This window comes from Henckelia pumila, chromosome 1 (assembly GCF_033568475.1).
Source record: "Henckelia pumila isolate YLH828 chromosome 1, ASM3356847v2, whole genome shotgun sequence".
NCBI classification, from domain to species: Eukaryota; Viridiplantae; Streptophyta; class Magnoliopsida; order Lamiales; family Gesneriaceae; genus Henckelia; species Henckelia pumila.
The window spans coordinates 90,657,659-90,682,566 of record NC_133120.1 but is presented as its reverse complement, the minus strand read 5'-3'; the positions used below and the strand labels follow the sequence as shown (position 1 = coordinate 90,682,566).

At 36.9% G+C, this 24,908-nt stretch overlaps 2 protein-coding genes across 3 annotated transcripts; one reads left to right on the top strand and one right to left on the bottom strand.

Moving 5' to 3' along the window:
• Window positions 1-2,644: 2,644 nt before the first annotated feature.
• On the top strand, window positions 2,645-17,089 carry LOC140888688 (formin-like protein 20). The gene is made up of 17 exons (XM_073296387.1): window positions 2,645-3,304; window positions 4,220-4,920; window positions 4,997-5,218; window positions 5,312-7,539; window positions 7,903-8,032; window positions 9,045-9,116; window positions 9,903-10,001; window positions 10,103-10,144; window positions 10,483-10,563; window positions 10,639-10,689; window positions 10,767-10,848; window positions 11,406-11,500; window positions 14,575-14,646; window positions 15,064-15,180; window positions 15,652-15,720; window positions 15,822-15,888; window positions 15,970-17,089. The coding sequence occupies exons 1-17, from the start codon at window positions 3,232-3,234 to the stop codon at window positions 16,122-16,124; spliced, it is 4,356 nt and encodes a 1,451-aa protein (XP_073152488.1). The 5' UTR covers window positions 2,645-3,231; the 3' UTR covers window positions 16,125-17,089.
• Window positions 17,090-17,411: 322 nt separating this feature from the next.
• On the bottom strand, window positions 17,412-24,343 carry LOC140877328 (uncharacterized). 2 transcript variants are annotated; one of them, XM_073280868.1, is made up of 18 exons: window positions 23,937-24,343; window positions 23,751-23,855; window positions 22,928-23,010; window positions 22,720-22,804; window positions 22,544-22,630; window positions 22,318-22,379; window positions 22,031-22,212; window positions 21,870-21,930; window positions 21,333-21,510; window positions 20,277-20,315; window positions 20,123-20,184; window positions 19,955-19,991; window positions 19,317-19,366; window positions 19,154-19,223; window positions 18,669-18,744; window positions 18,506-18,585; window positions 18,356-18,424; window positions 17,412-17,719 (listed from the first exon to the last, which is right to left on the bottom strand). In XM_073280868.1, the coding sequence occupies exons 1-18, from the start codon at window positions 24,027-24,029 to the stop codon at window positions 17,660-17,662; spliced, it is 1,479 nt and encodes a 492-aa protein (XP_073136969.1). In that variant the 5' UTR covers window positions 24,030-24,343; the 3' UTR covers window positions 17,412-17,659. The 2 variants fall into 2 exon arrangements, with proteins under 2 accessions (XP_073136969.1, XP_073136973.1); XM_073280872.1 differs by lacking the exon at window positions 18,506-18,585.
• Window positions 24,344-24,908: the final 565 nt, after the last annotated feature.

Here is a 24,908-nt window from a genome sequence, read left to right as displayed (position 1 = left end):
ATATATATTTCTTTTATGGTACCCAACACTATATGCCTCACTTTATACCCACTATGTACAATAGATGAGTTGACCGGTACAATAGATGAGTTGACTTGTACATGGTGGACATGGAGTGGGAATATAGTGTTCGGCACCATAAAAGAACTTTATATATATATATATATATGTATGTATGCTTACAGTTGTCTCCTCTTGAATTATAATATGTTGGCAAGAAATTTTGACCGTTGTGAATTTAATTAAGCATTGATGATTTGATTAAACGTGGAATTGTTGCTTTTATTAATTTTGACCTTTGAGCCTATGAAACGTGGGCTCCATTTTCGTGAATTATGGACTTCATGTTTTTAATCCGATACCAATCTTTTGTGTATTCTTGTTTATAATTTCTTTTACACAGCTTAATTTAAATTTCAAACGCTTGTACTCTGTCACCATCTCTCTTTCAGTGTTCTAAAAAGCGCGCTTAAGCGCCGATTAAGCGTAAAGCGTGGAGAAAAACTTCAAAGCAGAAAAAAAGCGGTCAAATCATAGTTTGACTGGATTAAGCGTAATTAAGCGAGCTTAAGCGTGATTAAGTGCGCTTTTTTATTTTTTTAAATTTTTTTAATTTTTTTAATTTTGAAGGTATGTATGTTTTTTTAAATAATAAATTAGTTTTAGAATTTAGATGTATATATATTTTTTAAATTTTAATTACGATTAAGCGTATCTGACAATGATTTGGTCAATATTTAACATTTTTTATATGGTCTAATTGCAAAAACAACTAAAGATTGTAATTTTGAGATTTTTATTATTTTATAAATATGAGAATAAATGCATTAGACTTAAATTTATCATATTTATGAATTATTTTATCTATTTATTGGTTTGAGATAATTAAAATTACACTAAAAATCAAAAACGCTTTTTCACGCTTAAGCCCGTATTAATCCCGCTTAAGGCTGAAAAGCTTGGAGTTTGCCGTCCACGCTTCGGACCGCTTCGCGCTTTTTAGAACCTTGCTCTTATTTAGATTTATTTGTGCTCTGACGCTAATTTAAAAAAACGAGTATTTTAATATGATATAACTTTTTTTGAAAATAACTAATTTATTTTAATTTAATGACGTATATTGGTAATATAGAAAAATAAATGTAGATATTTGACTATATATTTGAGATATATGAAAAAAACGTGATTTTAGTATTTAGTCGGAGGGATTAATTGATTTAATAAATAACATAAAAATATTTTAGAAATTATCAATATTTTCTTTGAGTCAAGAAATTATCAACAATAATACAACTTTAATTTGGAATATGAAAGTTATAATTCAAGAACACACATTTATTTTTATTTTTTTTTTGAAAAAAAGCTAATTATGTAGAGATCTAGAAGCTCTATATTCTTTCTTTTTGTTTAATTTTTTTTAATATAGTAAACATCATTCCATTAAATAAACATAGCTCTATTATCTTATGGTCTCTAGAAAGTGCTTATAAAGTATTTTTGTTCAATGAAATTCTCCATCTAATTACCAAATTTTCTTTTCAAAAAAATTGCAGAAAAATATGTTTTGAATTAAAAATATACCTCTATCCAAAAGATTTTGACATCATCATAATTCATATATACACGTATATATAGGGTCACTTCAATATTTAATTTTATCAATATCCTCACACTATTGTATTGCACACATGTAATGAATTGTGTAGTTTATATGTGTTTGTTGACGTCACTGCCCTGCGGGTGGCATGTACTAAACAATGCCGTTAAACCGTGTTTGTCCCTTGGTGTTATCTAATGCATTTTCTTTGATTTTTTTTTAAAAATTGTTTTTGTCCCTCAGAACAAACTGTTCTAGTTCAGTTTGACACATGCGGTGAATGTTGAGCGAGTAGACCGATTCAAAAATTTGATGAAACATGAAAATTGATCTCACAAGTTTCATAAACTTGCATTTCGATTATAGGATTCGAGAGAATTTGATTTCAAATTCACGTCAATTTCATACGATAAATTTGACTCAATTTGTTGGTTTGAGCTCCATGTGCTTCAAATCTTTTTATTTAAAATTTTTCGATAAATCCAAATTCATCAATTCAAAAATAACATATCTATATATTAACATATATCTCGAGTCATGAAATTATTTTTTCAAAAACTAATATGGAAAGTTCAACAAAATATTTTTTTACATATATTAATCTAATCATCCAAAATTTTGTATGACATCGAGTTGGCATGACTACTAATCTTATTAGATATCATTTGGGTTGTGAGATAAGGACTACTTAACTATCTTTGAACTCAAAAATTTTACAACGGAACATGAAATAACATAAAATATTGAATTTCATCATAATTTGGTAATCAACGACTCTTCTATATTATTAAAAAGAAAAAAGATAAAGACATGCAATACAATTATTACATGCAATTATGGGACGAGGTCTCGAGACCCAATTATGACAATTTCCTCTCCCAACTCAAAAAACAATTATTACATGCAATTTTTTAAAAGATAACAAACATTTGCACTCCAAGAAAGTAGATGACAACATATACACGATAGCAAAAATATCCCCACCAACATCAAATCGCACTTTTAAAACAACACGAAGAAACAAACCAAAAACGAAGCGAAAAAATGATAACAAAGAAGAAATGGACAAAATCCGGGTCACACTCACACCTTTTCCGGGTCGGGTCTGTCTCCCTCTCGACGTGCAGTCTCTCTCCCGACCCATGTGATCCAAGTTTCTCTTTTTTCTTCTGTAATTGCTTGCAGCTAACGATCACATGGACTGCTGAATTCCATTTTTTTCCTCTCCTAATACGATTATCCTCAATCACAATCCCAAGTTGTAATTGGAATTATATCTTTTAATTTATCCTCACTTGTATTTCGTACCCAAAAAAAGTAGCTTTTTTAACTACTGCCATTGCCACTGCTTTCTGTTTCTTTGTTCTATGGTTTCTTGTTGATTCTGCCAAAATGTGCTGAATTTATTGTTCAATTGCTGTGAGGTGAAAAACCCCTGCTGGATTTGAGGAATTTTGCTCGGTATTTGGTTGTATCTCTGTTTATTTTCGAATTCACGATCGCATTGTGGCAGTAATTGTTGGATTGTGGAGATATTTAGTTAAGAAGGTCAGATTTAAGGAGAAAGTTTGGTGATTGGATTAGAATTCAGGGTTTTGGGCCTGATTAGGGGGGGTAAACAGCGCCATTAGATAATGGCGCTGTTTAGACGATTTTTCTATAAGAAGCCCCCTGATCGGCTTCTCGAGATCTCCGAGAGGGTTTACGGTACGTTTGACTTGCTTATCCTACTCGTTAATATCTGCAGTATGTTTATCGTTGAGAAAATATGGAATTAGTAAGGCCATAGAGTTGGCGAGCTCATTGGAGCTTCTTGATTGATATTTTTTCACCCTTGCTCGCTTCTTGCTGGTCGTTGACCAGGTTAACTACATCATAACTTTGTTCATGTTTGATGCGGCTACATTGGAAACTCCTGAAGTAGTTTTTCTTGGATGACGTTTGAATATGTTACCGTAGTTGTTTGATATGCGTGCAGTGGTGGAGGAAGATTGGGGGCAAGCACGATGGTTGCCACCGCTCTATTTTAAATTTTTTGTCAACCATATATTTTCTCCCCTCTTATCTTAAAATTTTATACTTAAAATTTCGCCTCCCTTCTGCTAATGTTCTGGTTCAGCTGCTGGGTACATAAACTGCTGCATAACGTCCATTTGGCAATATCTTAAATTCAAGTTCATTTGCTGATGTATTGTGCAAAATCTCTATAGGTAGCATGATTCCTTGTTGTGCAACAGCTGTTCGTGTTAATTTAGTAGCTTGAAAGTGTCAAAGCGGTTGATATGAAATCTCTTGCCATGCTTAATAACAAAGAATGCTTGTTAAGTAATGGCACTTAATCATCTTCAATAAAAATATCAATGTGATGTTAAAGAATCAGTCAGTTCTTTGAGTGTGACAGATTCTACCTGGAGGATCTTATGTTAAATTGCTACATCTATGCTAATTCTCTGATCCCTCCTAACTCTTTTCTCAAGTTAATTGATTTATGTTGGAACAATGCGATGCTTGCCTTTCATTGAACTCATTGTGTATCTCAGAGGAATTAATTTTTTAGAGAGCTACCAAGGGTTTTGGATTTTTCAATATGTTGATGCAATCTTTATTTGTTTCATGATGCAGTGTTTGATTGCTGCTTCTCCACTGATATTTTGGATGAAGATGAGTACAGAGCATATATGAATGGGATTGTATCCCAGCTACAGGACCACTACCCTGATGCTGCTTTCATGGTTTTCAATTTCAAAGAGGGGGAACGGAGGGGCCAAATATCTGACGTATTATCTCAGTACGATATGACTGTCATGGATTATCCTCGGCAGTATGAGGGTTGTCCACTTTTACCACTAGAGATGATCCACCATTTCTTGCGGTCCAGTGAGAGTTGGTTATCACTTGCCGGCCAACAAAATGTGCTTTTGATGCACTGTGAACGTGGAGGTTGGCCTGTCCTTGCATTTATGCTTGCTGGCCTGCTTCTGTACAGAAAACAGTACATTGGTGAACAGAAGACACTTGAAATGGTATACAAGCAAGCGCCTAGGGAACTTCTTCATCTTATGTCCTCTTCAAATTCACAACCATCTCAGCTCAGATATCTACAGTACATTTCGAGAAGAAATTTAGATTGGCCTCCTCCAGATACTCCTTTGGCTTTGGATTGTATAATACTTAGAGTCCTTCCTCTGTATAATGGTGGGAGAGGATGTCGACCAGTAGTTCGTATTTATGGTCAGGATCCTTCTTCGAAAATATCCAGTAGAAGTTCAAAACTTTTGTTTTCAACTTCCAAAAGGAAAAAGCATATTCGTCTCTATCGAGTGGTAATATAATGAATAAATTTACATTGATTACAGTGAATTTATGGATCTTTTAGGCAATTCTTATTACTGAATGCAGGAAGAATGCGAACTGGTGAAAATAGATATTCATTGCCGTGTTCAAGGAGATGTTGTTGTTGAGTGCATCCATTTGGGCAATGATCAAGTAAGGGAGGAAATGATTTTTAGAGTTATGTTTCACACAGCCTTCATCCGGTCAAATATTTTGGTGCTGACTCGTGATGAAATCGATATTCTTTGGGATGCTAGGGATAATTTTTCTAAGGATTTTAAAGTTGAGGTATGATTTTGTTATAATTAGATATTTCTTAAATCAATGAGATATATCTTAAATTCTGAAGTTTTAAGAACTGAATACATTTATCTCTGTCAGGCACTCTTTTCAGATGCAGATTCTGTTCCACCTATTATTGCTGCAGAGTCTGTCAGTGAAGTTGGAAATGAAACAGAAAGTGCTTCGCCAGATGAATTTTTTGAGGCAGAAGAGATATTCAGTAATGTAGTTGATGGGCACGATGTGAAGGGTGAGTCTAATAATCAGACGGTTCAGCCTAGCACTCAGAATGGTAGGAGTCACCGTGAGATAGCTGCTCGCAAGGATAATTTAGATCATCACACATTTCAAGACTGTGCTTCCAATGAAGGTAGTCATGGACTAGAGCACAAGTTTGATTCTAGTGTTAAATCTCCACAAGAAAATGTTTTGCATGACGGTGATGTTCAATCAAAGTTTAGGCCTGTTATAGCTGATGCAATTATTTATGAAGAATCCAAGTCTCTCAATTTCGATAAACATGGAAAGGTTGAAGAAGGGAATGACAAGGAATGTGACGAGGTTTTCCTTTCAACGGAGCGAATGGAAAAACAAGGTTCACCACAGAAGTTTGCTTCTGATAACGTTATGGATATGTTTGATAAGGGGCTCTCAGCTATACCCAAGAAGCAGCCATTTTCCTCTTTAAAGCCTTCTGCAGATTCAGCGGGTGCCAGTAAGAAGGCTAAGCAGCAAGAGCCACAGAGCTCTATGCCAAGACAGGCTAAGCCAACTGCAGTATCCAGGTGGATACCTTCGAATAAAGGTTCCTACACTAATTCAATGCATGTTTATTATCCGCCATCATCAAGGCATAACAGTGCACCATCTGATTTAGTTCCTGGCAAGGATTCCCCTCCTCGTGGGAAACCTAAGCTACAGGCTGTGACTGCATCTTCTGAAACTTCAGTTACTGCTGATGGAACTGGATCAGGCCGAGGAAGGTACCGTAGTCCAACCTCATCAGATTTGTCACCGTCACGAAAAGCTTCTTCCCGAACTTTGCCTTCATCACCCCTGGTGGAACATGAGGCCCTGGGACTTAGTCCAGTTGTCCAACCACCTCCATCTGTCACTCCCCCCCCTCCACCACCTCCTCCACCTTCTTGTTTGGTTTATAAATCTTCTTTGCCACCTATGAAAATTGTACAGGAAGTAGAAAACCCACCCTCTTCACCTCTAGCCCTGCCATCCAATCATGTAATTTTTACTCCACCTCCTCAGCCTTCTCCATTTTCATATAAAAGCACCATCAGTTTTTCTTCTTCGGAATCATCTTCACTGCCCTCATTTTCCCCTTCATTTCCACCTTCCACAACTTCTACTACTACAAGCTTAAAAAAAACTATTCATGGTAATATTTCCCAGCTTCCTCCTCCTCCTCCTCCTCCAGCACCACCAACTCCCCACAATTCCACCTTACAGAATGTTCCTCTGCCACCTCCGCTGCCGCCACTTACTCGTGGACTATTTAAACAAATATCTCACAGTATGGGAATACCTTCCTCCACTCCCCCTCCAAATTCGCTTTCTGTGCAGGGTAACCCTCCTCCAGCTCCACCACTACCAAGCCAAGGCTTTCCTTCCTTTTCTTCACATGTCACTCCTTCCAGACCACTTCTGTCCATCTTGCATCTTGCTCCACCACCACCACCACCACCACCACCACCACCACCTGCTCCTCATCGTGATTCACTGCGTCGGCCATCCGCCGAATCTAGTGCATTACATCCTTTGCTACCTCAAATGCATGGAATGCCACCTCCACCGCCACCTCCCATACGTGGAGCTCCACCTCCACCGCCACCTCCTGTACGTGGAGCTCCACCTCCACCGCCACCTCCCATACGTGGAGCTCCACCTCCGCCCCCTCCTCCCGTACGTGGAGCTCCTCCCCCGCCGCCGCCTCCTTTGCATGGGTCCCCATCGACACCTCCCCCTCCACCTCCTATGATTGGTGGCGCTCCACCACCTCCGCCCGTTCCAGGAGCACCATCTGCACCACCTCCTCCTGGAGGTCATGTTCCTGGGCCACCGATACCTCCAGGGCCTCCTAGACATCCTGGCAGTACACCTCCTCCACCTCCACTATTTGGTGCGAAAGGACCTGCATCAGATGGAAGAGGAATGCCCGCTGGGAGAGGGCGTGGAATCTCACGCCCGCCTGGGTTTTCAAGTGCCCATACACCTCGAAGATCCACCTTAAAGCCACTTCATTGGAGTAAGGTGACGAGGGTGCTACAAGGAAGCTTATGGGAAGAATTTCAGCGGCATGAGGAGCCTCAAGTGTATTGCTCTTTCTCTACTGGTACACTTTAGTGGGTTAGAATTGCCACATTGCCTGTATTTCTTCTTCATTTGCTTGTTCCATTCTTATAGTCTCCAGTATTTATTTTGCATTTTTGGGCCCCCAGGCCCCCAAAATGGCAAGGAGTCCTAGTGGCCAGAGTTGAGCTCAATTTTGTTTCCATGTATGGATGAGTGTAACTTGTGGTGTCCCATGTAAACGTAGCATCACTAAATTAAATTATTAAAACAAGACTATTCATCGGGTTTTGGGTCTTTAATTTTTTTTAATTTTTTCCCTTCGCTGTTTTTTCGTATTACTTCTTTGTTCTCTCAATTACTTATGTATTGCCTTCTGTTCCCAGTGCATCAGAATTTGATGTGTCCGAACTTGAGATTCTTTTCTCCACCTCTATCCCAAAGTCAGATAATGCTGGAGGCCAATCTGGAGGACGTCGAAAGTCTGTTGGATCTAAGCCTGACAAAGTCCATCTGGTAAAGTTGCTCGAATATATATTCTCTTTGCTGAATTTGTTTGAGGGCGGTTCATTGAATAAATTTAATTCCTTGGATCTCAAGAATTGGCCACAATACAGTTTTTTAAAATTCCTGAATTACTGGTAGATGATAAGTAAAATGGCACTGCTTTAATAGATTGAGATCATCTTAAAATATGAATTTCTTTCAAGTTAGGCATCATGGACTTGAGAAACCAAATACTTGTTGTGATCTAGTAACCATGAGAGTTTATGAACATCTGCTATTGAGGGGACCTCATGAGGGACCTTTTATAGTTTTATTGATAAATGACACATTACCACAATTTTTTCTTTCTAAACTATAATCATTTGAGGGAATGTGCCATTTTAGTATGACATGTAATTGTGGTGCATCTGCAGGCCCAACTTTGATTGGAAATAGTCTATCCTCTGGCAATAAAAGAAGATGAACCACTTGTACTGCATTCTAGTAGCAAATGTAGAAATTGAGTGTGAGCGATAAGCTTTAGACTCTTCAAATCACCTTGAAAATCACGATAATAGTTGTTGAGTGTGGGTATCCTTAAAAAAACAAAAAAAAAGCGAGAATTTTTTTACTTTGATGGACTTACAGTTTTTGAAGAATGCCTCATCCAGCACAAAATATGTCATGGGTTTGTCATATAGATGTTTTTGTCACGAGAACACTGCTTTGGCTCTCATCCTTGTACTTTTTCTGATATTGATCGATGACACTGCATAGTATTACAACTTCAGAATTATGACAATGTGTACTTTCAAAGAATGGTGAGGTGGTATCTTTTTTAAGCTAATTTATATGTTTATAGGTTTAATTTATATGTTCAGAGGGTTTTCATTTAATGTGATTCTCTCTAGAGTTCATTTTTTTTTCCTTTTTGGGCTGTCTCTCTATTGGCTGGGGTGGTCCACGTGTTATGCTGGGGACTCAATTTGTGCTTTCATGAACTTTTTTTTCTTTAGTTAGTTCTAAATATTCTCCTTGGTAGATTGACCTAAGGAGGGCAAACAACACTGAAATTATGCTCACGAAGGTGAAAATGCCACTTCCTGACATGATGGTAAGTGTGGGTTGGTGCATCTTTACTATGTTTTACTCTCCTGATCTGAAATCGAGATTTTAAATTCTTCATTTTAAGATATCTCCATTTGACACGTTTAATGCCAGCATCATTGTGTTCTTTCCATGATTAAATTTTCTACTTTAGTCACCTCATCTTGGCTATCTCGATTTGCAATATTCTATTGAATTTTATTGTTTCCAATTGTAATAGATCTCCATTTGAAACATCCTTTAATCCCAACAAATGGTTACAGATGCTGCATGCCGAATTATTTAGTGTTTGATCATGTAGTTGTTTCTATTGCTATGGAGTACTTATAGAATTAAATATAGATTTTAAATAATCACATTTAACTCATGTTTTAGAGAATGATGATAAAAGAAAAATGAAAATAACAAGTAAAAGTATGATTTTGATTTGGACTGGGTTTTGGCAGCATTATAAAACCTTAAATGTTGAGTTGGTCTAAAAATTAGTGAAACCCATCCAACCTTCACTACTTAGTACTCAGAGACCTAATCAAGCTGGTTTTCATTTTTCCAGCTCTTTAGCCATTTCCTCAGAGTTTTCTCTTCTTCCGAAGCACAAAATTTATTTCACTTTCATGCCTCTAGTCACAGCAAAAGAATAAAAGCTGGTCGAAATTATTAAAATGAAAACTGTTATGGAATCTAAAATTGAAAGAACTCCAGTGGACAGACCTCTGCTGCTGCTGCTGCAATTGTGAATACGGTTTCCACCTTTTTTTTATTCTTGTAAAAGAGAGGATGGTCTTTTTTACAGGCTGCAGCTCTTGCAATGGATGAATCAATTTTAGATGCCGATCAAGTGGAAAATCTCATAAAGTTCTGTCCAACTAAGGAAGAGATGGAACTTCTCAAGGTAAAGCTTTTTTTGCTCATGCATTGAGCAATTCATGTCCACTGCTAATAGAAGGGGCCACTATTTACTTGCCAATAATTTGGTTTTTTTATGATTTTTAGGGCTATACAGGTGACAAGGAGAACTTGGGGAAGTGTGAACAGGTCAGTCAACGACTCAACTGGATCCAAAAGAACAACCTTTATCAATACTGTGCATTTTCTTGCAATGTTAATATAGGTTACCTTGGTACACACTTAAAAAGGTTAATATTGATTAAATATTTGCATTTCCGAGATAGTTATAATCTAATCTCTTGTTTATTACTGGATCAATAAGTGTAACCACTGTTAACAAGAGACCTTTTTGTTTTGAAGAGGTGGCACTTGTAACTTTTGTTTATATTTCTTGTTTCCATTTCCTATTCTCTAAAGAATTGTGTTATTTTCATGAGTTGTGAATTCTGAAGTTGGATGTTCATAATTTCATTTCCATGTTTTAGTTTTTCTTGGAGCTCATGAAGGTACCACGAGTTGAATCTAAATTAAGGGTCTTTCTGTTCAAGATTCAATTCAATGCTCAGGTGTGCTTGATATATATATATTTAAAAAAATTCACCAATCTTACTCCAGTTGCCTAAGTTGACTGCTTGTCTCAGGTTTCGGATTTCAAAAAAAGCTTGAACATTGTAAACTCTGCTTGTGAAGAGGTTTGTAGAAATTATAATGGTCTTGCTTTGACATTTATTAGCTGCTGAACTAATTTTCATTTCTTCTCATACTTTAGGTTCGGATGTCCATTAAACTGAAAGAAATTCTTAAGAAAATTTTATACCTTGGAAACACACTGAATCAAGGAACTGCAAGAGGTAAGGATCTATTTATCCCAGGGTGTGAAATAATAAAATTGATGGCATGACTAGTGGAGGGTTTAATTTGAATTTGCCCATTACTTGTATTCGATCCTTCGCTCTTATTGTTATTTGGTTGTCAATTTCTTTGTTAGAAATAAGGATATATATGTGGAGTGCATGTTGCCAAATGCACAACCAGTACCCTTATCCTCACGCACGCTTTCTTCATGTATTCCCTATTGCGCTAGAAAGTATTGTTTTACTTTGCTTACAACCCTGAGTAGACCTTCATGACTTCACGAGTATGAATACTTAATACATTGTATGATGCAGCATGTATCCTGGACTTGCATCTTTTGGGTTCATCTTTACCAATCGTATTGAGGTCTAACATGCCCTGCTTCTCCCATTGCGAAACCCTTTGTAATGTTGGCATCTTGTTCACCTTATAGTATAGTTATTTTCGCCGTAACTTCTTATTTAAATATAAAGATGGAGTTTGACTTTGTTCACAGCTGAAAACAGTGGCAAGTGTAAGGCTGCTTCTGATTTTAAAAATTTTCCTCATCCAGGATCTGCTATAGGATTCAAATTGGACAGCCTTTTGAAACTCACTGACACACGTGCAACAAACAACAAGATGACACTCATGCATTATCTTTGTAAGGTACTGGACCACAATATTTTTTGTCCTTTTTGTTTTAATTTTATGCAACTAATCTTCCAAATGGTTTTTTTTTTATTTCATTCAGATTTTTTTATAGGGGATGGTTATTTTTCTTGGAACTGGCAACAGAATTTGAAACAATCATGAAATACCAACCTTTTGGCTTATACTGAATGAATTGACATACTACCCCAAACAAGTTACTACTTACTATAATTTTTGGAATTGGATATTTTGAAATTCAGCATGTGAGCATTGTTATTGTTGCCAGGTCTTAGATAAGTGATGTCAGTTAAGTGGTCCGAGTGATTGCAAAAATGATATCTGATGACATGGTAGCTATATTATTATTGCCACAGTGGCATATCATAGTTCCTTGAGCAAGTGAAGGATAATGTTTTTCATCTAGCTACTGTTTCATTTATTTCATCAGGAGTTAATTGTCTCGGAAGAATATCTCGAAAGTTTCTATGCATAACTAAGGCAGGTTCATGGTGGATATCCAGCCACTGCAACCTGGAAATCCAGGGGATAAAGGATATGAGTTGGGAGCACGCTCACATGCGTGATTTAACTTTTCTTCTCCAAAATCTTAACTTTTGCTTTTGCAAATTTCTTTCCTCTCTTCTCTATACCCCTCTCTGCCATCTCTGTACAATTGGCAGTTTATCAGGATTGTTGGCAAATAATCAAGGGGGATTTGCTTAAGGTATTTGAGGAATTTTACGAAAAAGAAATAATTAACAGTGTAACAAACGAAACCTATATTTGTTTGGTCCCAAAAAAGAAAGATTCAGAGCGTATCAAGGACTTTCGACCTATTAGTTTGGTAACCAGTTTGTATAAGATCATCGCCAAGGTGCTAGCTTCGCGTCTGAAAAAGGTAATGGATTCTACGATTGCAAATTCACAAAGAGCTTTCATCAAAGGGAGACAGATTCTTGACTGCTGTCTCATTGCTAACGAGATGGTAGAAGAGTTCAGATTGAAGAAAAAGAAAGGATGGGCTTTTAAAGCAGATTTCGAAAAAGCATACGATAATGTGGACTTCAGATTTCTGGATTTTGTACTCATGAGGATTCGGTGAGAGGTGGAGAAGATGGATCAAAGGCTGCCTAGACAACGTCAACTATTCGATTCTTATCAATGGCAGGCCTTGTGGCAAAATAAGAGGAGAAAAAGGTTTGAGGCAGGGAGATTCTCTATCGCCCTTTCTTTTTAACTTGGTAGCTGATGTTCTGGCTAGGCTGATGGACAAGGCTAAGGCCATGAACTTTATTCAAGGCTGGGATATATATAGGGAGGGGAGGAGTCGAGGTTTCTCACATACAATTCGCAGATGACTCTCTATTTTTTGTGAAGGACGTAGGACATCTAAGATTTTTGAAGGACATTTTGTTTTCTTTTTGCGAAATGTCGGGTTTGAAGATCAACCTGGATAAGAGTGCTTTGTTGAGCATTAATTGTGGGGCCGAAGTGGAAGTAGAGATGGCTAGAGAATTTGGTTGCGGGCTGGAGTCTTGGCCCATTACTTACCTGGGGGTACCTTTAGGAGGAAATCCTCTCAAGATATCCTTTTGGGAGCCAGTGTTGTTCAAAATGTCAAAAAAGCTGGCGAGTTGAAAAAAATCTTTTCTATCGAGAGGAGGTAGACTAACCTTGATTGAGGCGGTGATGAATGCCATTCCGTTGTATCAGTTATCGCAATTCAGAATCCCTAAGGGGGTGGCGGGGACCATGGAAAAGTTAATGAGGAATTTTTTGTGGGATGGGCCGGACGGGGACAAACATTGTCATCTGGTATCTTGGAAAAAGGTTAGCTTGCCAAAGAGTAGGGGAGGGCTGGGTATCGGCAATATCCGTTCAAGGAATAGAGCCTTGTTGGGTAAATGGTGGTGGCGTTTCTCGGAGGAGGGCAATTTGTTGTGGAAGAGGATTGTGGCAAGCAAATACGGCATGCATGAGAATGGATGGGATGCGGGACTGGCAAAACATACCACTTTTCGGAGTCCCTGGAAGTTCATCTCTAGGATTTATCCTGATTTTATTCAATCAGTGAGGTTAGATGTCAAACGGGTAAATAGAATTAGGTTCTGGGAGGATTGTTGGGTAGGGTAATTCTCATTTCAGTTTCTGTTTCCTTCACTTTTTCATATCTCTAGCGCTCATAATAAATCCATTTCTCATTTTCTTTCTAGCGAGTCTATCTCTTCGTTAAATTCTCCTTCGTGGGATTTGCATCTTCGTCGTAATATTAGGGATAAGGAGCTGGGTGAGTTGTCTAGTTTGTTGGAAGTTTTGGGTAGGGTTAGCTGTTCGGAGGTGGAAGTGGGTTGATTCAGGAGTGTTTTCAGTTAAATCCTTCTTTGATTCCTTCTTCTCAGATGATTTGTATCCAAAATTCGATCTTTTCCACATAATCTGGAAGGCTAAGATTCCCTCTAAGGTAAAGGTATTCGCATGGTCAGCGGCGTTGGAAAGATTGCCGACTTGTGATGTGATTCAAAGGAGGTTTCCGAATTGCTCCTTGAGCCTTAATTGGTGTGTATTGTGCAAACAAGGGGCAAAGAGTCAAGATCATTTGTTGGTTCATTGTACATACACAAGTTCCTTATGGTGGTTGCTGCTGCAGGAAGTGGGTTTGTCATGGGTGGCACCAGGTTCCACTAGAGAGCTATTCGGAGCAGATTTGGGTTGGTCACTGGGAACTAGGGGGAAAATTTTGTGGGGTGTTTTAGTGCATTGCGTTTGTTGGATTGTGTGGCTAGAAAGAAACAGAAGGATCTTTGAAGATGAAGAAGATTCGATTGAAGTTAGTTGGGACAAGATAAAGTTGAGCGGATCAACTTGGTTACACAATATAAAAGAATTTCAACCTTTTGCTATTTCAGATTTGTATAGGGATTGGAGCTTAGCTTTGAGCTAGATTTACTTGAACCTCTTTTGAGGATTAGTGGATCACTGGTCCACAATTTGTACTTTAATTATTTTAATTATTAATAATATTTGTGTTTCTGATTAAAAAAAAAAGTCTGCTGGTATGTGGTTGATTCTGTCTTGCTTTTGTTTCTCAGGTGCTTGCCTCTAAGTCTCCTTCTCTTTTAAACTTCCATGAAGATCTTGTCAGCCTGGAAGCGGCCTCAAAGGTTTGTATTTTTTTAGGGCGAATTACTTAAATCTCGCAACACAGAAATTTTCTAGAAAGAAAGAAATTTCAATATAAAAAACTCATTCGATCGATCACATCATAAAATCACGGTGACCAGCATCTGGTAACTTCCTGATTTTTCTCAGAGACAGAAACTATTTGGTTAGCTTCCACAAAAAAAGAGAAAAATTCCTTAATTATATTTAGTTTTTGCACATTAAATTACAAATTCAAAAAAAATAAATGAAAGATTTTTTCTTTTGGAAAAATGAACTTGTTAAAAAACGGTTTATGTGCATACCTAATTGGAAATATTTTCAAGGAAATGAATATTTTCTGTTCAAAATAAGTTCATCCCTAAAATAAATTAGATATCATAATATCTTTTGTTTCAATTCTTTGGCTTTTTTGTTAGATTCAATTGAAATCTTTGGCAGAAGAAATGCAAGCAATTATCAAAGGTTTAGAGAAGGTGAAGCAAGAATTGCTTGCTTCAGAGAATGATGGCCCTGTATCTGAAAATTTTCACAAGGTAAGTATGGTATTAATTGCACTTGTCATTTCATGTGCGCTGGTGCATCACGATATTATTAATGTACGGGCACATGAGATGCCTACGTATAATTCATTGCATATTATTTTCAGAGGAAAGCTTACTTCTTTTCTTTTTTTTTTCCCAGTCACATAAACCTTCAAAATGTTATGTGTGGTGGTAGTTATCAAATGAAACAAAATGAGTCTGGCGGATAAAACAGTTTGATTGAAAGTGAGGTGTTATTGTATTATATAAGGACAGATAGCTTGCGTAATGACGAACGCTACGAGCCAACGCTACACTTTTTAAAACACTGATCTTAATATGTTAATTCATATCAGAAATGGTTGGATAAATTATTTTATGATATTAAAGCAGCATATTTTGAGTTATATGATATAGTAATATAAACTTTTGAAGAAATTGTATGACATTCACTTGACATCTTATGAGGTTCCTTGCGTGCAGACATTGAAGGAGTTTGTCGATGTAGCGGAGATAGAAGTGTCCTCAGTAACAAACCTGTATTCTGTTGCGGTAAATTTCCACCTGGATTAAAATGAATCTATATGACACACATCACCATGGCATCAGATTATTCCTGGGTAATGAAATTGTTCTTCTCTCTTGTTGGGCAGGGAAGAAATGCCGATGCACTGGCACTGTATTTTGGTGAAGATCCTGCCCGATGTCCATTCGAGCAAGGTGATATTACTGTGTATTTATTTTGGCTTGTGTGACCTTGACATTGCAGATTGCTAAGTCAGTGTCTGATCATATATGCAGTTCCAGCGACTCTATTAAATTTTGTGAGGTTGTTTCGAAAAGCTCATGAAGAAAACCGTAAACAGGATGAACTGGAAAAGAAAAAAGCTCAAAAGGAGGCCGAAATGGAGAACCCAAAGGGAATAAAATCGACACCAAAAGCAATGAAGCATTAAGAAATACTTTAATATTTTCATGTTTCTCCTCAACCCATCAGCACTGAGCACATGCTGGATGTAGATTTCCCACCCACAGATGCTGCTGCATGGATCGGCCATGAGCCTTAAATGCCAAATACTGTGGCATGGATCAGCTATGGAATCATTTGGTTTCACTGGACCCAGAAAAATGGAGTGAGGGGGGTGCTCTCAAGGCATGACAATACCTGAAATTCTGTGCCGGCATCTTAAAAGTATCTCACATATTTCGGCTACGCAAGTTAACACAGGATTCAGGAATCCCCTCTGCCTTAAATATCTGATCAGCGATTCCTGTTCCTGGGGCTGGGATCTTTAAAATTAGTCACCAGAGGTAAATATGCACCTATACAACTGATCATATGGTCTGGAATAATTTGGAAAAGCCTCTCATTTGTCCTTGAAAGCAGAGTCGGTATCTCCTCCCTTGATCTGATCTGTTTGTGAGGATTGGACTGGAGTTGAAGAGCATATCACAAACATGTACCAACATACGTGTACAATTGTACCATATCTTCTTGTGGAATCATAGAAGTTGTATTCCTCGTACTTACCGGTCAAGGTAAGATTGTTGTAAACTTGTAAGAAGTGAGGATTAGATATAGGATATAGAAAAATAGGTTCTGTAAGTACATGGATAGTGATATAGTGATAGTTGAGATTAGGCTCTGTTCCAAAAGATGATTCGAAATTTGGAACATGGAGTCAAATCTTCTATCAGTACATCATAGTGATGTAATGATAGAAGATTAGGTTATGTTCCAAAGATAATTCGATATTTGGAATATGGGACTGCATTTGATTCGTTAGTACTTGTGTACCAATACCATTAATGTAGATGACATCAAGAAACTCTCGAGGAGCGGCTCAAATTCCATTTCCTTGAATTTCCACATCTCCTCTGTACATGACCAACATAAATATATAATATTATATTGAAATTACGTCACCAGTCCACCAAATAACATCGGTGTGTAAGGGTTAACAGTTAACACTTTTCAAACGAAAACCGGCCAAGAATTTAAGCATAAATTTTGACGATGTCCTACAACAAAATATCACCACAATTTAAGGGCTCAACTCATTTTACACGCTTAGAAGCTTCTGATCAACCAAACAATTCTCTCCGTTGCCACAATAAATCTCAATTGTATCAGGAAAAACTAGAAGCACATTTCAAAAAGCAAGAATTTTCCATCCCAATGAGACAACAAAAGCCCAAATTCTGACTACAGGATGCAACAAAGCATGTGAAAGCTTGTAAACTTGTAAAACAACAAAAGACGAGGCATTGAATCATATAATAGATGAGACGTATTTGTTTACAATGAGGATTATGAGATAAATGATAATATTTACGTAATTAATTCTACTTGGCCTTCAAAATTTGGAAGTGGGAAGATCCACTTGTATAACACACAAATGAAAGAATATGACTAGCCTGAAAATGAACAAAGACATGTTAATGAATAGTCAAAGAACAACAAATAACACATGAATTCACTAGATGTCTTCTACTGCAACCGACATCCTTGCTCTTCTGCCTTCATATACAGAAGTCCTCGCCTGATTCTCTGCACCAAAACTAGAAAAATTTAGTAGCTGTGTGTAGTGCATGCTCCAACACACACACACACACACACACACACACACACACACACACACGCACATACATTGACTTTTCGCATGGCTTCAGTGCCCTCACCCAAGTAAATGAACTAACCAAATACTAATAATTTTCATGTTTGAACTCAAACATGGATTTTATTGTACCAGCTTCAAAATATTTTAACCCTTAAAAAGCAATTACGTCGAGAATAAATTTGACTCTTTGAATCCATGATCAGAACTTAATTACCTAGCTTTTTCACAAAAATGCTCGGATTATGATTCGAGCTCTGGAGCTTGATTAATTTACTGTAGACCTAACGATGTAAACTTCAAAATTTGTCTTGAAACATTTTTAAACATGTTTGACCATTCGAGATGCATATCCCTTGTAATGTTTGAGCATGTACACTGGGGAACGAAACTAGCGCAAATTTCCTAGCTATTTTACTTCAAAACCACCCAGTTATGACAATATGTCCACGTAGTATAAATCATGAAAGATATGTCATCAACAATTTCCAGATCCAAGTGCAGGCAACCTGCCACAAGCAAAAGAGGATGCTACTATAAAAGATATAAAAAACAACGAGGAGCATTACCTCCTTTGTATCTCTCATGCGAAGGAGCTCCAATTTTTCTGAAGGTCTCCGATTTGTTAAAGTTGCAAGCTGCATTCATGGAATGCATCAGCAACAAGCTACAAATGTATATCATGATGAAAAAAAATACACGCTAATTCATATCAATACCCAAAAACTAAAGCGCTCAGGATCATGTGCCGAGGGCATTAACCCTTCAGCTTTAAAAAGCTCTGCAAGCCTTACTCTATCTGTAAGTAAACACTTCATTAAGAAATCTGAAAGAATAGGGAAAAGTATCCTTTCAGAAAAGAGAGATTGGGCTGATAATGACCTCCCTGAGCCGCATCTTGTGCATCCTTCATCCACTGGCGAGCAAACACTGCCGCATTTTGTGTCAGCTCCAGATACTGGACGAATAGAAAATGCGTCAAACAAACCAAAACAATATGCAAGTTACGTCTTTCAGGGGTTCTTCATCTATTCTATGCAAGCAAAGCTATATTTAAAATTTCTAAACACAAGATACAATGAACTTGAAAAAGAGGCAGATGGTCCAATCAGAAGTACAATGAGACATTGGACAGTCCATAAATAGCATGTAGGATACCGATACCAGTTTCCCCTAGTACTCTTGGCCACTTTTCCGAATAACCATATGTTGAAGGAAACTCCAATATTCGTGATATCAATCTAGTACAGCAAGACATTCATCGAACTCTGACTTTAGAGCCTCATGGAAATTTTCACTACAGAGAAGCTCAGTAAGGGATGTTCACTGAACTTCATGATGTCATATCTAAAAAATGTAGCACTTACAGAAAGTCTCTCTGATGTTCCCTTGGGCGGAATAGCATCCTGCACCCATTCAACCTCAGAAACGCGGTACCTTCATGTAGAATGATAAAATGAGGTTATGAATCAACAATGTTACTCGTGCACATATCAAGAATTCAGCACCATACGGAAAACAAAAGCTTACCCATCTTGATCCCAACATCTTACAATACGACATCTCCTACGACTTTCGACCTGCATCCGATAATCACTTAGACTAAAAGAAAAAATAAAAAGAGATGAAAAGATGATTTTTCCCGCATACTTTACTTGAACCCAATAAATATGTAAGGGGTGTTTATTGTTTTTACTAGATGAATATTATCCAACATAAATCTCAACAGAAGAATATTAAATCTTTACGGGGCCAGAGACCTCTCTAATGCACGACTAAATTTCAAAGTGATTTGTCGGATTGGCTTAAAAATGAATTTCAAGGACTTTCATCTATATATTCTCACTTATAAGTCAAATACACCAGTTGACAATGGGTAAACAATATGGTCGAAGATCCATAATGGTCCAAGGCTGATTGAACTAAAATGCACTAGTCAATAGATCTGGTAAATTTGTTGTTTGAACACTATTATTGTTTGACTATTTATAAAATCCATAATAAAACAATCAAATCCAAATGATGACAAAGTAGAGTCCTAGGCAAGTAAATAAAAAGTAAATAATGTAAAAATTACGATAAGATCTATCATTATCTTTCTTTGTAAGTCGAAACCATAGCAAACATGCAATACAACTAAATTCGTAGGTGTGAAGCTAATAATTTACCTCTAAAAAGAAACGTCCATCAGGGAGTGGCTCACAACTGCATTAAGAAGGAAACATGAACATCATATATGCGCCTGAAGGGCCAGTAAAACCAATTAATGAAGTATATATTGAGTTCTATCAAGCACCCATTAAAGTAATAGTATTCAATATACACCAATAGCTTACTCTGTAATCTCCACCTCACATGCATGATCAGCTATTAAACCTGTAGCTGAGTCTGTAACGGCCTACATCAACAAACGATTTGCCACAAGAAAATTTACAACAAAGTAACACTCCGTCAAATAAAAACAATAGACGATTTTAGTTAATTAATTACCATTCCCATCCGGCGACTTCCTTCCATTATCCTTCTCACCTGTTTCAAAACAATTAGGTTGAAAATCCAAATCAGCCAGTCACGGAAAACAACATAAGAAGAATAACCAAATCGAGTTCATAATACAATAAGCAGATCAAATGTCTAATTTATGATTCTATATTGCCTTTTATGTCAAATACCTCGAGTAGCCACAGAGCAGGCTGTTCAGAGTGTAGAAAGGATATGAGGTCAAACACTATTCTACTCTAAAATTGACAGAAACAAAATCCTTGGGATGCAGCAGTAGATAATTGATGTTCTAATCCAAGTAGTGGCATGCTATTTTCTACAAAAGCTAAATAAATATGTTCAACTTCCAACTTCCTATTTTGTAGACAAGGATTCTGCTTTTGAAAGTAATAATGATACTACAAATCACATATCGACTCATTTATTCATTAGCTATTGTGGAGGTTGCATAAATTATGCCTATAAGTAGGAATAGTTACGAAAGCAAAAGATAATAACAAAACAATCACACAAGTGTTACCATGGAACGCAAAGGCCATCTAGTACTTCAAATAGGTGGGTCTTTTCGTCTCTTTTTGAGATTTTTATGAAGTAATAATCTTTAAAACAATTGAGCATCATCCATTGCTGCCTTGAACAAAATTATAATAACAGAGCTATTTTCTGTTAGAAACAGTTGACGACTGCCATATTTTGTCTACTGATTCCGTACCAATCATTTAGATATGACTATCATCTACCTTTTACATTAACTAATAAATTACATAAGCAAATTAAGTAGGTCAGTAAAAAGTAGGTCTCAGAGCAGCTTGTATTGGGGGGACTATGGCATGCAAAATACAACGAGCATATTACAGTTAAAAAAAAAGAAAAAAGAAATATTATCTAACATCTATACCACAATTTTGACAAGGCCAAGCTTATGAAAAAAATTATATATGTAACATCTCGAAGACTTGGACTCAGGTTCTAGGTTTTTCACCATCTTCAACCAGTTTAAGAAATCAATTTACCACAGAAAGTAAACTACTTCGATCAACTTACCATAAGCCTATAACGAGGTTCAAATATGTTAAGTTGAAACTTTTGGCACGGAAGGATGACATCCATGACAAAAAGAGGCAGCAAATCAACACCAGGGTTTGTCAAAATGGCATGTTCCGACCTCCTTTCAGCATATTCTTCGGGAAAGTTCTTCTGTATAATGTTGTTCAATGTGACACTGAAAAATAGCCAGTTAACTGTTGAATTATTTTTCCATGTGCATTGAAATCTAGTATTTGCTTAGTGATAATCTCCATATAAGATTAACATTTTCCACGACACATCTTCGCAAGAAACATCTAAAAGCATATTAAACTGCTGTAAACAAGGAAGGCCATGTACAAACCTCAACACTTAAATGGAAATCACGATATGAAAGTTTTATTCGTGAAATTTGGCAATTTTTTTTAATAAAAACACAGCAAGAAAACTCTTGGTTGTTTTTGAGAAATGTGCCACTGATAGTAATCATATGAAGAGTACGGCTATTGCTAGCGCGGATAAAATGGTCACAATGTTAAGATATGAGAAATTAACCTGACTGCACATGTTCTGGGACTTATAAACAAAACTGTGCGGCAGATTGGGCATCGGTTACCTGAAATTTTAACCAAATACTGAGTAAAACGTGGATTCTTGACAAGATAAATCTAAAATAAAGAGCGGAAAGCAAAGAAAGAAATAATCAGCAAATCTACCTCTGTCCATGGATTGAAACAGGCAAGAACGACAAAAAGAGTGTCCACAGGGAGTTGTGACAGGTTCGTACAGTAACCTCAAGCAAACAGTGCAGTCATAATCATCAGTACGCTGTGGTTTTACATGGCTTCTCCTCAGTAATGTGTTGGCTGTTGATCTCTCCAAATTTAGAAGAGGATTACTACAAAATGAAATATTTGATTGGTTACAAAAATTTTATTTGGAACCAAGTATTTAAAATGTTCAACCAGAAATTTAATTGTGACTCAACTTTTGCGAAATTTACCTATGAGGATCAATTTGAAGGCCAGAACATATGACGTCCCGAGCTTGCTCGTACCTTTCCAACTGGCCATTATTACACACAATAAATGCACAAAAATGCAATGTACAAAATTAATAAACAAGACCGGTTGAGAATAATTCATAAAGAGTTGTATAAAGAAATCCTCCAGAAAAATTATGTTTTCTGTCATTTCAATCCAACACAGTGCACAAAATGGCACGCTTACCAGGATGAGTGCATTTGCCTTGAGGATGTAGGATAGCACTAAATTAAGTTGCAGACTAATCACCTTATCAGCATCCTTCAGGGCAAGCTGAAACCAAGCACATGATTTTTTTAGATCAATACTTTGGAACACATTCAGGCAGGACATGTGGGAACAAGATTAAAATATGGGAATACCCCAGCATGAGTTGTTGGGTCCAACCCACTTAATGGTCTATATTCAGAAGCAGATGGAGGCCTGTGTTTAAGGAATTGACATATCCTGGAAGGAATTAAAGGTTAGAAAATCATGCAACAGGAAACAATCATTATTAACAAGCAGTCGAGTTCAGTTAACGGGGATGATGAAGCTCAATAAAAAAAAAATTGTTTACGTGCTATTTACCAAAGATATGCAGCACATCGGTTCCCAAGAATAACAGGGTCATCAGGTTTAATGTTGTTAGCTCTCGAGTAAAACTCAATCGCCTGATAAAAACATAATCAATCAGCGAACACTAGAAAAAATGCGTAATGCAAGAATTTTTCTCATTTAAATAAATATCAAACCAAATGCTCGACAGGAATCTCATTTCGAAGTCTGACGAAAATTAGCAATATTCAACCAGGTATAGAAGTACTTCTATCAGCACATATCACATGCAATCACCTGCATTTGTTTTTCTTTCATTCAAAATATAAAACATAGAAATTGCAAGCATTATTAATTCTATATTGTCACGAATAGTTCAACTTTGTCGTGTTCTATCAACTGCATTGGCATTTGGGATTGCTATCCAATCAGAAGAAGATGCAGAGTATCAATGCTGGTTACCACAAACACACCTGTGAATATAATCAACATACGCTCCCAAAATAGAAATAGCCAACCATAATGTTGCAAAGTGTTTCACAGCCATTATTTTCAATTCCAGGAAAAAAGTATAAACAAACTTTTGACTTCCTCCTAATTCAGTGAAGTTGTGAATACATCTTAATCATAGCTGGGCAAAATACGGAAACAAAATCGACCAGCCAAAATAGATGTTTAAAATCGAACAAAACATACAGACATCAGCCATCAAACCATCGATAACTCTAACACAACAACCAGGTGATTTCAGTGAAGTCACACCACCTGTATCTTCAATCAACACGTACTCCTACAGGCTCCACACCGACCTCTGCAAAAATAGGAAAAAACCGAAGGATGGATTAGAGAAACTAACCTGATCCAATCGATTCTCTCGGAAGGCCTTGTTCCCAGTGTGCATGAGATCATTGAGATGACTGTACCTCTCCCATGACATTGACGGTCCTTCTCCTTCATTCACCTGCATAAACACCACCCACATCATAACCGGACAATCCATAAGAACAGTAAACACACACACAAAAGAAGATACAGCACTCACCCATTGAAAATCCTGGACATCATCTATCCCTTCCAAACTGAAACCGGCGGCAGAAGATGAGCCGCCACCGCCACCGCCTCCGCTGCTCGCCATTCCAACTCCAACAAAAACAAGGATGCGAAAGGGACCGAATAAAAGGGGGAAAAATGGGTAAAGAAATTTCAGGCAATATGATGGAGTGACAGTGTAGCACGACTATCCATTCATAGAAGCTGAACGTGGATAGTTAGCAATAATAAAAAACGAGTCTTTTTGGGCGAGGCGAATAGGAGAAGAAACGTCGTCGTTCGGCCATGGGCGAGAGGTAGCAGCATCGTGTTTGTTCCTCTATCCTTCGTCACATACTTGGACTCTATTCGTCTACGTGTTCCTCTCTCCTCTCCACCCCCAAACACCATTCCCCCCACCCCTCCTTATTACTTCTTCTACTTTCTCTCTCCACATGTATAAATATATACATATACATGTATGTAGGTGTATTTTATGATTTTATTTATTTACTGAATTTGGCATTTTCGAAGAGCTTTCGTTCTCCCCGCATTTTTTACTCCATTGAGAACCAAATGGAAGACTTTTCTTGAAAATCTTCTTGGTTATTTTTTTCTCTTTATTAAATTCAAAAACCATTGAATTTGTTTAGCTTGCTACTATTTTCAAAATTGTTTTCTAACTAAAAATTATTATATTCGTGATACGAGATGATAAATGATGAAGAATATTTTCATTTTTTATATCATTCAAATTCAAATTGAAAATTAAAATGAATATATGGTTCTTTTCTAGGATTATGATTATGATGATGTACCAAGACATGTAAAAAATAATATTTGTCTTTTTTTTTTATGCTGTAGTTCATAATATTGTTAGTGGTGAGAGTTGGAATAGTATTACTAGATATCGTTTAGTTTCATGGATGAGATGTGGATAAACAAGACATAGATATGAATAATATGTTGTTTTGTATGTTTTTTA

What these genes read in the sequence shown, in the direction of transcription:
- LOC140877328 (XM_073280868.1), bottom strand. Translation starts at nt 24,029, where the DNA reads ATGGCGAGCAGCGGAGGCGGTGGCGGTGGCGGCTCATCTTCTGCCGCC. An exon ending in CCCAGAACATGTGCAGTCAG is followed by an intron (nt 21,511 to 21,869) that starts GTTAATTTCTCA and finishes GCTATTTTTCAG; the next exon opens with TGTCACATTGAACAACATTA. An exon ending in CTGAGCGCTTTAGTTTTTGG is followed by an intron (nt 18,425 to 18,505) that starts GTATTGATATGA and finishes CCATGAATGCAG; the next exon opens with CTTGCAACTTTAACAAATCG.
- LOC140888688 (XM_073296387.1), top strand. Translation starts at nt 3,232, where the DNA reads ATGGCGCTGTTTAGACGATTTTTCTATAAGAAGCCCCCTGATCGGCTT. An exon ending in ATATTCGTCTCTATCGAGTG is followed by an intron (nt 4,921 to 4,996) that starts GTAATATAATGA and finishes TACTGAATGCAG; the next exon opens with GAAGAATGCGAACTGGTGAA. An exon ending in AAGAGATGGAACTTCTCAAG is followed by an intron (nt 10,002 to 10,102) that starts GTAAAGCTTTTT and finishes TATGATTTTTAG; the next exon opens with GGCTATACAGGTGACAAGGA.